Below are 12,638 nucleotides of genomic sequence, written 5' to 3'. Positions count from 1 at the left end.
TGTGCAGGGCAGCGTGAGTGTGTGCAGGGCAGCGTGAGATTGTGCAGGGCAGCGTGAGTGTGTGCAGGGCACCGTGAGATTGTGCAGGGCAGCGTGAGCGTGTGCAGGGCAGCGTGAGATTGTGCCGGGCAGCGTGAGATTGTGCAGGGCAGCGTGAGTGTGTGCAGGGCAGCGTGAGATTGTGCAGGGCAGCGTGAGTGTGTGCAGGGCAGCGTGAGATTGTGCAGGGCAGCGTGAGCGTGTGCAGGGCAGCGTGAGATTGTGCAGGGCAGCGTGAGCGTGTGCCGGGCAGCGTGAGATTGTGCCGGGCAGCGTGAGATTGTGCAGGGCAGCGTGAGCGTGTGCAGGGCAGCGTCAGATTGTGCAGGGCAGCGTGAGCGTGTGCAGGGCAGCGTGAGATTGTGCAGGGCAGCGTGAGATTGTGCAGGGCAGCGTGAGGTTGTGCAGGGCAGCGTGAGATTGTGCAGGGCAGCGTGAGATTGTGCCGGGCAGCGTGAGATTGTGCAGGGCAGCGTGAGCGTGTGCAGGGCAGCGTGAGCGTGTGCCGGGCAGCGTGAGATTGTGCAGGGCAGCGTGAGATTGTGCCGGGCAGCGTGAGATTGTGCAGGGCAGCGTGAGATTGTGCCGGGCAGCGTGAGATTGTGCAAGGAAGCGTGAGATTGTGCAGGGCAGCGTGAGATTGTGCAAGGAAGCGTGAGATTGTGCAGGGCAGCGTGAGGTTGTGCAGGGCAGCGTGAGATTGTGCAGGGCAGCGTGAGATTGTGCAGGGCAGCGTGAGCGTGTGCAGGGCAGCGTGAGATTGTGCAGGGCAGCGTGAGGTTGTGCAGGGCAGCGTGAGGTTGTGCAGGGCAGCGTGAGATTGTGCAGGGCAGCGTGAGGTTGTGCAGGGCAGCGTGAGATTGTGCAGGGCAGCGTGAGATTGTGCAGGGCAGCGTGAGGTTGTGCAGGGCAGCGTGAGATTGTGCAGGGCAGCGTGAGATTGTGCAGGGCAGCGTGAGATTGTGCAGGGCAGCGTGAGATTGTGCAGGGCAGCGTGAGTGTGTGCAGGGCAGCGTGAGCGTGTGCAGGGCAGCGTGAGATTGTGCAGGGCAGCGTGAGGTTGTGCAGGGCAGCGTGAGATTGTGCAGGGCAGCGTGAGATTGTGCAGGGCAGCGTGAGTGTGTGCAGGGCAGCGTGAGCGTGTGCCGGGCAGCGTGAGATTGTGCAGGGCAGCGTGAGATTGTGCCGGGCAGCGTGAGATTGTGCCGGGCAGCGTGAGATTGTGCAAGGAAGCGTGAGATTGTGCAGGGCAGCGTGAGATTGTGCAAGGAAGCGTGAGATTGTGCAGGGCAGCGTGAGGTTGTGCAGGGCAGCGTGAGATTGTGCAGGGCAGCGTGAGATTGTGCAGGGCAGCGTGAGTGTGTGCAGGGCAGCGTGAGATTGTGCCGGGCAGCGTGAGATTGTGCAGGGCAGCGTGAGATTGTGCAGGGCAGCGTGAGATTGTGCCGGGCAGCGTGAGATTGTGCCGGGCAGCGTGAGATTGTGCAGGGCAGCGTGAGCGTGTGCCGGGCAGCGTGAGCGTGTGCAGGGCAGCGTGAGATTGTGCAGGGCAGCGTGAGATTGTGCAGGACAGCGTGAGCGTGTGCAGGGCAGCGTGAGATTGTGCAGGGCAGCGTGAGCGTGTGCAGGGCAGCGTGAGATTGTGCAGGGCAGCGTGAGATTGTGCCGGGCAGCGTGAGATTGTGCAGGGCAGCGTGAGATTGTGCAGGGCAGCGTGAGATTGTGCAGGGCAGCGTGAGATTGTGCAGGGCAGCGTGAGATTGTGCAGGGCAGCGTGAGCGTGTGCAGGGCAGCGTGAGATTGTGCAGGGCAGCGTGAGATTGTGCCGGGCAGCGTGAGATTGTGCAGGGCAGCGTGAGCGTGTGCAGGGCAGCGTGAGATTGTGCAGGGCAGCGTGAGCGTGTGCAGGGCAGCGTGAGATTGTGCAGGGCAGCGTGAGATTGTGCAGGGCAGCGTGAGCGTGTGCAGGGCAGCGTGAGATTGTGCAGGGCAGCGTGAGATTGTGCAGGGCAGCGTGAGATTGTGCAGGGCAGCGTGAGATTGTGCAGGGCAGCGTGAGATTGTGCAGGGCAGCGTGAGATTGTGCAGGGCAGCGTGAGATTGTGCAGGGCAGCGTGAGATTGTGCAGGGCAAAGTGTGCGTGTGTGTACGGCAGCGTGAGCGTGTGCAGGGCAATGTGAGTGTGTAGAGCAACTGGCCAATCCAATAAAGATAAAAAAAGCTAGCGCAGCCAATCCTGATAATTGGATAAACATGACAAGACAAATGAATAGAGTACAGGGAGTCCTCGGTTATCCAACGGAATACGTTCTGGAAGTAGCGCTGGATAGTGAAACCGTTGTAAAGCGAGTCCCATGTTAATCAGTGGTGGTGTGCGTTGGATAACGCATTCAGGGGTCGAAAAATAGCCCTTAGGGAGGCATTTTAAAGCGTTGGATCTGCCATTCGTTGTAAAGTGAAACGTTGGATAGCGAGGACTACCTTTGGTTATACAAAACATTGGAGGCTGAGGGAGGAATTGAACATACGACTGTGCCTCTAATGTTTTGTATGAGTGAAGGCAAACTACTCTGTTCATCTAGGTTCAGTAATTTGTATAATGTACTCTACGTGATTCCAATCCATGACACCCTATGGCTGCGGACATGGTGCCGCAGTTCATGCGGAGACGCGCGGAGCACCCGCTTTCCCTGGCCATAGTACTCGGGCCGTGGGGGGCGTTCCTAGTGATGTCATGGAACTGGTTCGCCCTCATTGGGCGAACCGCTCACGTGACCTCCCTGTCGCGCGAGAAATCATTTTTAACGGATTTCTGGCGCATCGCGCGCCCCCTCCTGCCTCCGAGCGCATGCACGCAAACACTGCGTTAAGGCAGTCTGTTCGCTCAGCGTGCGGACGCGTCCGCGCGGTCTTAGGTGCCATGAACGCAGCCTACGACGCCTTCACCGAAATGGGCAATAAGGTGTTTCACAGCCTTGCCATGCTTAGTAAATATCGCACCATACTGGTAAGCGGTATGTGAAATGTAGGGGGGAAGGGGGGAAAGGCAGAACAATTCCAAATATAATAGAAAGTACATGAACATGAGTATTGGTGCACAGAATTTACTAAAACAGAAACATGTAGAAAAGGTATTTCCAGCACAATATGATATAAAGATATAGATAGATAGATATAGAGAGAGAGAGCAAGATATATCTATCTATATCAGGAAAAAACAGCGCTAATAACAAAATAAATGAAGCATATAAAATAAATGAAGCATATAAAATAAATGAAGCATATAAAATAAATGAAGCATATAATAAATATTCATAAATGAAAAGACTTTATAGATACAAGTCCTGTCCAGGAGAAAAAAATGTATATGGATAGTCCCAATAATAGAGGTCTATTATAGCCACAATGCAGGTATGGGGGCAGCGGTATCTGGGAGGAGCACTCCCCAAGAAGAATCTGTAGAAAAAACAAGACAACAGCGCAGAACCCTAGTGCATTACCAAAACAATGTCATTTATTATAAAAAGTACAGGGGAAGACAATGGCCACTTCCAAGAAGAATAACATTGGAATTCACATAAAGGTATCTTGGAATCGGTACCGTTTAAATACCCTCCGCCAGCTGGGAAAACCTCCGGATCAGAGAAAACTTCAAAAGCCTCCTGCCTGCTGTACATACACGCCGCTATGGGAAAGCGGAGTCCTGCGACAGCAATGCGGACAGCTGTGAGAAACAGTCACTGCGGCTATGAAGATGCAGGGCGATCCGTTCCTCTCGCGTGAGGAGGGTGTTTAAACGGTACCGCTATACAGATACCTTTATGTGAATTCCAATTTTAGTCTTCTTCTAAGTGGCCATTGTCTTCCCCTCTACTACTTATAATAAACTACATTGTTTTTGGTAATGCACAAGGGTTGTGCGCGGTTTTCTTGAGAAATATATATATCTCACAGAGACAGAGAGCGATCTATTGATCTATGGACATACATATACACATATACAGTGTAGAAAGGCGAGTACTCCAAAACATCAAATTAACATTTTAATTAAGCAAAAAAAATACTACAAAATAAACTGTATAAACAAACGTTTGAAAAAAATATCACAAAATCTCAGTGAGTTTTTATACCACACAAAGCATTGTCCGTGGTTTTTGCCGATAAAAGCCTTTTCCGAAGCCGTGACAGGCTGATATTTTCGGAGATTTTTTCTAGTGTTTATTTATATACTTTATTTAGTAGTCATGTTTTGCTTGATTCAAATGTTAATGTGATATTGCTTTACGTTTCGTAATGCTCTCCCTGCTATATTGTATATATCATAGTGTGCTAAAAATACCAACTTTTCTCCAAATTACATTATTCTGGGACGAAATAGGAATACATATCTGAACTAAAGAAACATCGTTATACACAATTGGTAATTACAGACGGATTTACCTGGAAACAGGCGACTCCAAAGGAAATCCCAGCTACAATACCCATTCTTGACTCCATAACTGTAGTTACCAAAGCAACACAGCCCTAAAAACACACGGGGAAAAACAACTCATAAGCAAACTAGGAACATTAAGCAGACATGTTTTAGGAGCTCAGGAAAAAAACACATTGCGCAGGCAATGGGTCACCTTTTTTATATATATATATATATATATATATATAATATATATATATATATATATATATATATATATATATAATATATATGTCTTTATTTATATAGCGCTTCACAGTAGTAATACACGTGACAATCATATACTGTAAATAACAAATAATACAAATAACAGATCATGGGAATAAGTGCTTCAGACAAAAAGTAACATTGTAGAAAAGGAGTCCCTGCTCCGAAGAGCTTACACTCTAATTGGTAGGTAGGAAGAACGTACAGAGACAGTAGGAGGGCGTTCTGATAAATGCGTCTGCAGGGGGCCAAGCTTTATGCATCATGTGTATAGTATTATCCCAGGTGCTACTCATATGCTTCTTTAAGCAATTGTGTCTTAAGGTGGGTCTTAAAGGTGGATAGAGAGGGTGCTAGTCGGGTACTGAGGGGAAGGGCATTCCAGAGATGTGGGTCAGTCAGTGAAAAAGGTTTAAGGCGGGAGAGGGCTTTAGATACAAAGGGGGTAGAAAGAAGACATCCTTGAGAAGAACGCAAGAGTCGTGATGGTGCATAGCGAGAAATTAGGGCTGAGATGTAAGGAGGGGCAGAAGAGTGTAAAGCTTTAAAAGTGAGGAGAAGAATGGAGTGTGAGATGCGGGATTTGATCGGAAGCCAGGAGAGGGATTTCATGAGGGGAGATGCTGAGACAGATCTAGGAAAGAGTCGAGTGATTCTGGCAGCAGCGTTTAGGATAGATTGTAGGGGAGACAGGTGAGAGGCAGGAAGGCCGGACAGCAGGAGGTTACAGTAATCGAGACGGGAGAGAATGAGGGACTTTGTCAAAGTTTTAGCAGTCGAGCAACAGAGGAAAGGGCGTATCTTTGTAATATTGCAGAGGAAATATATAGGAGGTATATAGGAGGTAATTTTCAAAAAGATTGTATTAGAGTAGGTGGCACAAATGCCAACGTTTCAGTCCTCACAGAGGGACCTTTCTCAAGCAGTGGTATAGATAAAGTTTTACCAGGAAGTAATACATTGAAAGTTACCTCTTGTTTTCAAGTATGTCCTGGGCACAGAGATATGATGACAAATACATGGTTACAAATACATAGTTACATTAAGTGAGCCGAGTATACATTATATACAAGACATTTTATGCACAGTTAGAGATAATATATATTATAGGCGTATGTAACAGTTACAGACCAGATTAAAAAGTGAGACAGCTTTAATTTTGAAAGAACTTAGACTGGTGGTAGATGTGAGAGTCTCCGGTAGACTGTTCCAGTTTTGGGGTGTACGGTGAGAGAAGGAGGATTGGCCGGATACTTTGTTGAACCTTGGCACCGTGAACAGTCTTTTGGAGTCAGATCTCAGATGATAAGTGCTGCATGTGGTAGGGGTGAGGAGCTTGTTCAGATAGCTGGGTAGCTTGCCCAGAAAGTATTTGAAGGCAAGACAGGAAAGATGAACTTTGCACCTAGACTCGAGTGATGATCAATCTAGTTCTTTGAGCATTTCGCAGTGATGTGTGTTGTAGTTACATTGGAGGACAAAGCGGCATATTGAATTTTAGAGGGTATCAAGTTTGCCAAGGTGAGTTTGGGGTTCCGTGCCATATACTATGTCCCCATAGTGTATAATTGGCATTAGCATCTGCTGTGCGGTGCAATGCACATTCTGACCAGCAGACTTGGGGAGGATTTTTTCCTGTATAGTACACCTAGTTTGGCATAGGTTTTGGATGTCAGGGTATCAATGTGCAACCCAAATGTTAAATAGGTGTCAAACCATATGCCCAAATATTTAAACTAGGAACAGGAGTTAGGCCTTGGACATAGTAAGCGCTTAGGTGCTGCCGCTCGCTCTCGCTTGCTGCCGCTCGCTCTACCAGGAGCTTTTTGCTGTCCTTGCAGAGGAGACAGCAAGCGCTTGGGAGGCGGGTATCACTGTGTGTGTGTCACTTTGAAGTGGTCTGTGTGTCACTGGGGAACGTGTGTGTGTGTGTGTGTGTGTGTGTGTGTGTGTGTGTGTGTGTGTGTGTGTGTGTGTGTGTGTGTGTGTGTGTGTGTGTGTGTGTGTGTGTGTGTGTGTGTGTGTATATTATATAATATTTTAAAAATTAAAAAAAAGACATGTGAGAATAAATTATTTATTAACATTGTACAATTTTGATAAATATATTCGCGCACACGCATCACACACCACACAGACACATACACACTGGTACACACGCACGCACGCACACGCATATACACACACACATACATGCACACACACGCACACGCACACATGCACATACATACACACATACATGCACACACACACATACACATACATGCACACACACACATACACATACATGCACACACACACATACACATACATGCACACACACACATACATGCACACACACACACGGGGCAGAAGAGGGCACATCACCCGCTCCCCCCCCCCCCCGGCAGCGCAAGCCCCCTCCATCTCCCGCAGGCTGACAGCCACAGGGATCGGGCAGATGGAGGCACATCACCCGCTCCCCCCCCCCGGCAGCGCAAGCCCCCTCCATCTCCCACAGGCTGACAGCCACAGGAATCGGGCAGATGGAGGCACATCACCCGCTCCCCCCCCCGGCAGCGCAAGCCCCCTCCATCTCCCGCAGGCTGACAGCCACAGGAATCGGGCAGATGGAGGCACATCACCCGCTCCCCCCCCGGCAGCGCAAGCCCCCTCCATCTCCCGCAGGCTGACAGCCACAGGAATCGGGCAGATGGAGGCACATCACCCGCTCCCCCCCCGGCAGCGCAAGCCCCCTCCATCTCCCGCAGGCTGACAGCACCACACATCAACACACACACGCACATCAACACACACACACACACACACTCCACTGGCGCCAGACAATAAGTACCACATTCACATTTCCCTGCTCTCCTTCCATTGGTTGCTGAGGCGTCACGTGAGCGGAGTCAGCGCGTGAATTTAAAATTTCACTGTCGGCTCTGTTCAAGCGCGCCTCAGCAAGCAAGGGAAAGCATGCGCGAGCCCCTACTAAAGCCGCTTTAATTGCGGCTGTAGGGGCTCAGTGGCAAGCAGCAGCAAGCAAGCAGTAACCATGCCCTGGGCCTTAGGGTGGTGTTAGCGTTGGTTCTGATCGGAGCTCATTCACTGGAAGCTTTAGAAATTTAGCCTTGGTCCCAAATATCATTGTTACAGTCTTGTCAGTGTTTAAAAACCGTTCGTTTTGTGAAATCCAATTTTCAAGTCACAAAAAGTCAGATTAAAGTACGTGTCCAAGGTCGGAGAGGCTTTGGCTGTGTGCATATAAGATTGTACATCTGCATACATGTGTATTGAAGCTCCCTTACAAGCTGTAGGATGATCGTTGATGAACACTGAGAAGAGTAGGTGCCCCAGAACAGAGCCTTGCGGGACCCACAGGTGATATCCAGGGGGTTGGAGTTAGAGCCCAGAGATAGACACATTGGGATCTACCTGATAGGTAGGACTGAAACCAGTTTAAAGCATGCTTCTCTATTCCAGAGCTCTGGAGTTTGTTAAGCAGGATAAAATGATCAACTGTGTCAAAAGCCTTTGCAAAATCTAGGAATACTGCACCAGTGAGTTGTCCCCGTTCCATTCCACACTGGATCTCATTGCAAATTTTAAGCAGGGTAGTTACGGTGGAGTGTTTGGGACGAAAGCCAGATTGGAATTGGCTAGGGAAATGTGTCTTGGTGTAGAAATCGCTTAGTTGGGAGTGGACACATTTTCCATGACTTTGGATAGGATTGGGAGATTGGCCTGCAGTTTGAGACAGTGTTTTTGTCCCCACTTTTGAAGATTTGGACAACTCTGGCAGTTTTCCAGGTCTCTGGCATCGGCCGCGGCTGCGCGCATGATGGCGTGTGTGAATAAGCGCACAAAGAGCAATGTGCTACCCCCTTTGCCAAAAGACCAGATTTTTGTCTTTTGTCGCAGCGGCCGAGCATTGGCCATGTCACGGCAGTGGTTCAACCAATGAGAGCGAACCAGCCACGTGACATGGCCGCACCTCACACACCTCCCCGTTGCCAGTTACCTGGAGTCCATGAGGTCGCGCTGATGCAGGAAATGACTGCCGCTAGGCACCCCGTAGCGCGCACAACGGGGCCATTGGGATATGGCCTGCAGACTGAATAGAGTTGATTAGGGAAGCAAGCAGTTTGGCAATGGCTGGGGCACCAAGTCGTAGGAATTTAGATTGCAGAATGTCAGGTCCACATTGGCTGCTCAGTTTTAGTTTGAGGAGCGCTTGTGTAATCTCTTCTTCAGATACTGGGACAAATTGAAAGTTGTGGGCAGTGTTGGGAGGGGGTGGGGCTATGTGTGTACTCCCAGGATGAGATTCATGTTTGTTGTTTGGGTTGCGTTTCGCTAATAAGTTAGTGGCACACCCCACAAAGTAATCAGTGAATGCATTTGCAATGTCAGTGGGGTTTGTCAGACTAATATGCTCATTAATGATATTACATTGTTGTTGATGACTAAAAGGCTGGAATATGTTGTTGATAACCTTCCAGAGGTTAGCTGGATTTTATGTATTCTGAAGATTGTCAGAGTAATATTGTGCTTTTGCTAGTCTTGTTTGCCTTGTGCACATATTCCACATGTATCTGTAGTTATTAAGATCCTTGGTAGTGCCAGTTACTTTGTAGCTTTTCCACAAAGCATCCCTAAGCTGCTAGAGAGTGATACAAGGTCTGTTGTAACCCACGTAAGGTGGCCCCCGTACTCTTATTCTGCGTTGTGGAGCATGCGTATCAGTGTTTTAAGAACTCGGATTGGAAACAGTTGAATGTGGAATCAGGGTCAGGAATTAAGTCAATTCTGTACCAAGGGCAGTAGGTAAGGTCAGCCAGAAACTGTTGTGGGTTAAAGTTTCTAAATGTTCTAGTGAGGAGAACTTTAGGGCTTGATTGGGGTGGTCTGATTTTTATTACACAGTACACTATTGCATGGTCACTGAAAATGTCACAAAGGATGCCAGTGGATTGGATTCTGCTGGGACTACAGGATAGAATCCAGTCAAGCAAGGAATGGTTATGAGATTTCAGGTTTGTCCGTGTGAGTTGGGAAATTTGTTGCGTTAGGTTAAGCGATTTGAGTTGTATCTGGATTTTCTTGTTTTTAGAGTCGAGCCAATTGTACTTGAAATCCACAAGAACTACCAGATCACGCTTCTCGTTCTGAGAGGAAATTGAGCCAAGAATCTGGGTGATATCAGTCAGAGATTGTAGTGGGGCTTTAGGGGAGCAGTAGATGCCATCAATAAGAACGGGCTTGGAAAAGGGGAGGGAGATTTTGTCAACAAGGATTTTAAAAAAGAGGGTGGGCTTAAGGGGCAATTTAGCAGGGTAAATTGTAAGATGCCTGCAATATAAAATAACACCCCTCCTCTCTTTGACCTGTCTTTCCTAGAAATGGAGTATCCCCGAATGGCGATATTTGCATTGAGGGTTTTAGGGGTTAGCCATGTTTCTGTGAGAATGATGGCTTTGGGTTTATGCACAAGGCAAAATGTCCAGAGGGTGAATTGTATACAGCGCTTAAACACTAAAAATGCCTGTATAAGTGGCAAAAGTTAATGATACATTTACGACACTCAGAGTGATATAAGTGATGAAAATTATTATTATGTGAAAAAATAATTCTGTGGTGAATAAATTAATATAAAGAATTAGCTTATGCCATGGTGATTTATGAAATCTCACCACCACTGGTGGGAATGTTTCCAAAAATTCCCTTTGACGTACACACTCTCCAGGGTCAGAGGGAGCATATACACGGATCACCCCAAGAAAGAAAAAAAGATATATAGTGTACAAAATGTTTTGAAAATCTGAGATAGGTAAATCTTGGCTCTTTCAGATGTCCTACTTAGTGTGTAGGAATTAAAAGGGCAGATATCTCCAAAATGTGGCAAGAGTCTTCATATGACAGGTGTTACATAGTTACATAGTAGAGGAGGTCGAAAAAAGACATGCGTCCATAAAGTTCCACCTATGCTAAATTTAGATTTAGATGAATAGTTATTTTGAAAGCTCCTTGTATTGTCCCCGATTAAATTTGTATATAGTTATCATATCCCCTCTTAGACGCCTCTTTTCTAATGTAAATTAATCTAATTTGGCTAGCCTCTCCTCATAAGTTAAAATGTCCATCCCCTTTATTAATTTGGTGGCTCTTCTCTCCACTCCCTCTAGTTCCAGAATGTCTTTTCTAAGGATTGGTGCCCAAAATTGTACTCCATATTCAAGGTGTGGTCTTACTAATGCTTTGTAAAGAGGCATAATTATGTTTACTTCCCTTCCATCCATTGCCTGTTTAATGCAAGATAAGTTCTTGTTTGCCTTTGCAGCTACTGCATGACTTGCACTCCTAAATCCTTCTCCATCAACGATTCCCCAAATTTATCCCCATTTAATTTTTAAGTCGCCTGTTTATTCTTACTTCCCAAATGCATAAACTTACATTTATCTGTATTAAACCTCATCTGCCATTTACCTGGCCACGTTTCCAATCTCTCCAAGTCCTTCTGAAGAGAAATTACATCCTGCTCCGATTCTATTACCTTACACAATTTAGTATCATCAGCAAAGATGGAGACGTTGCTCTCGATCCCAACCTCAAGGTCATTAATAAACAAGTTAAAAAGCAGGGGCCCCAGTACCGATCCCTGAGGAACTCCACTCACGACTTTAGCCCAACCTGAAAAAGTTCAATTTATGACAACTCTCTGTTGTCTGTCCTTCAACCAGTTTTCAACCCAGGTGCATATACAGTAGCACACTAGTTATACGCGTTTCGCTGATTTATCAGCTTCCTCGGGAGAAATCCTGTGCTACTGTGAGACGCTATGAACATTCGGAGGCTGCCGCATCTGTGCCGCTTCCGGATAGAAGAATACCGGGTGTGACGTCGACCCGACCAGAAGTGACGAGAGACGCGAAGCCACAAAGCACCCAAAGAAGCAGAGGGACAGTCAGCGGCGAAAGCAATGACACTATGGCGCGCGAACACGGTGCCCGAAACCGCGATTCTCCACATTCATACTACATGCATGAACTAAATGTACAAAATGTGAGTACATTTACATATGTTTTATTCTCATAAAATGTTATACTGGTCTGCACCATGATATGTCTCTTCATCTAGAGATAACATCTTGTCAAGCCACACACCTGTCATATGAAGACTCTTTTGTCACATTTTGGAGATATCTGCCCTTTTTATTCCTACACACTAAGTAGGACATCTGAAAGAGCAAAGATTCACCTCTCAGTTTTTCCAAACATTTGTGCACTGTATATTTCTTTTGTGGGGTGATCCTTCTATAATGCTCCCTCTGGACCCGGGAGAGTGTTAATGCATAAGGAACCGTGCCCTTAGTTCATCCAGTATGGGCAGCAGGCTCCGGATATTTATATGGGCGACAAATAGACCTTTTTGGAAGTTGAAAGAGGTATTCTCAGGGATATGAGACAGAGTTGAAAAGGGAGGGCCTGGGTTAAGTTCAATAATCAGTAACAGTATAAATAGAAATTTGAGTAGTTTGCAAGTTACATTTGTGATGTTTGCCATTAGAGTGAGCAGTGGTTGGTGTGCTGGTTTTCAGAGTTCTCCACCAACATTCAGTAGATAGAACAAAGCTTTTGAGTAATCTAGGGTGGATGATGATATTGGGTGTGGAGGGAGGTTTGTAATGGATAGAGATAGTAACATTTCCATGAAGTCACAATAAAGAACAGAGTTGAGATAAGTAGCAGGTTCATTATCAAAGGTAGGTAACGTTGCATGAAGCTGTTGTGATCCAAGTGAGTGAGAGTGTTTGATTTCTGTAGTGGATTCCTCCCATCTCAACTTCCTCTTCACACCTTTAATTATTTAATAATCTCACCACTAATTTTAATTTAGCTAATTATTTAATTAGATCAATACAGGTTAAGTTTTATCA

General features: G+C 46.8%; 1 protein-coding gene across 1 annotated transcript in view; it reads right to left on the bottom strand.

Annotated features, from left to right (window-relative positions):
* TSPAN6 (tetraspanin 6) overlaps positions 1-12,638 on the bottom strand; it is a 91,706-nt gene that overhangs the window by 45,100 nt on the left and 33,968 nt on the right. The window contains exon 6 of the mRNA XM_075572796.1: positions 4,480-4,563. Within this exon, the coding sequence (XP_075428911.1) occupies positions 4,480-4,563 (84 nt within the window). The remainder of the gene's footprint in view (positions 1-4,479; positions 4,564-12,638) is intronic.

Source organism: Ascaphus truei, chromosome 16, assembly GCF_040206685.1.
Source record: "Ascaphus truei isolate aAscTru1 chromosome 16, aAscTru1.hap1, whole genome shotgun sequence".
Classification (NCBI taxonomy): domain Eukaryota; kingdom Metazoa; phylum Chordata; class Amphibia; order Anura; family Ascaphidae; genus Ascaphus; species Ascaphus truei.
The sequence above is the reverse complement of the archived record's forward strand: the minus strand, read 5'-3'. Positions and strand labels throughout refer to the sequence as shown.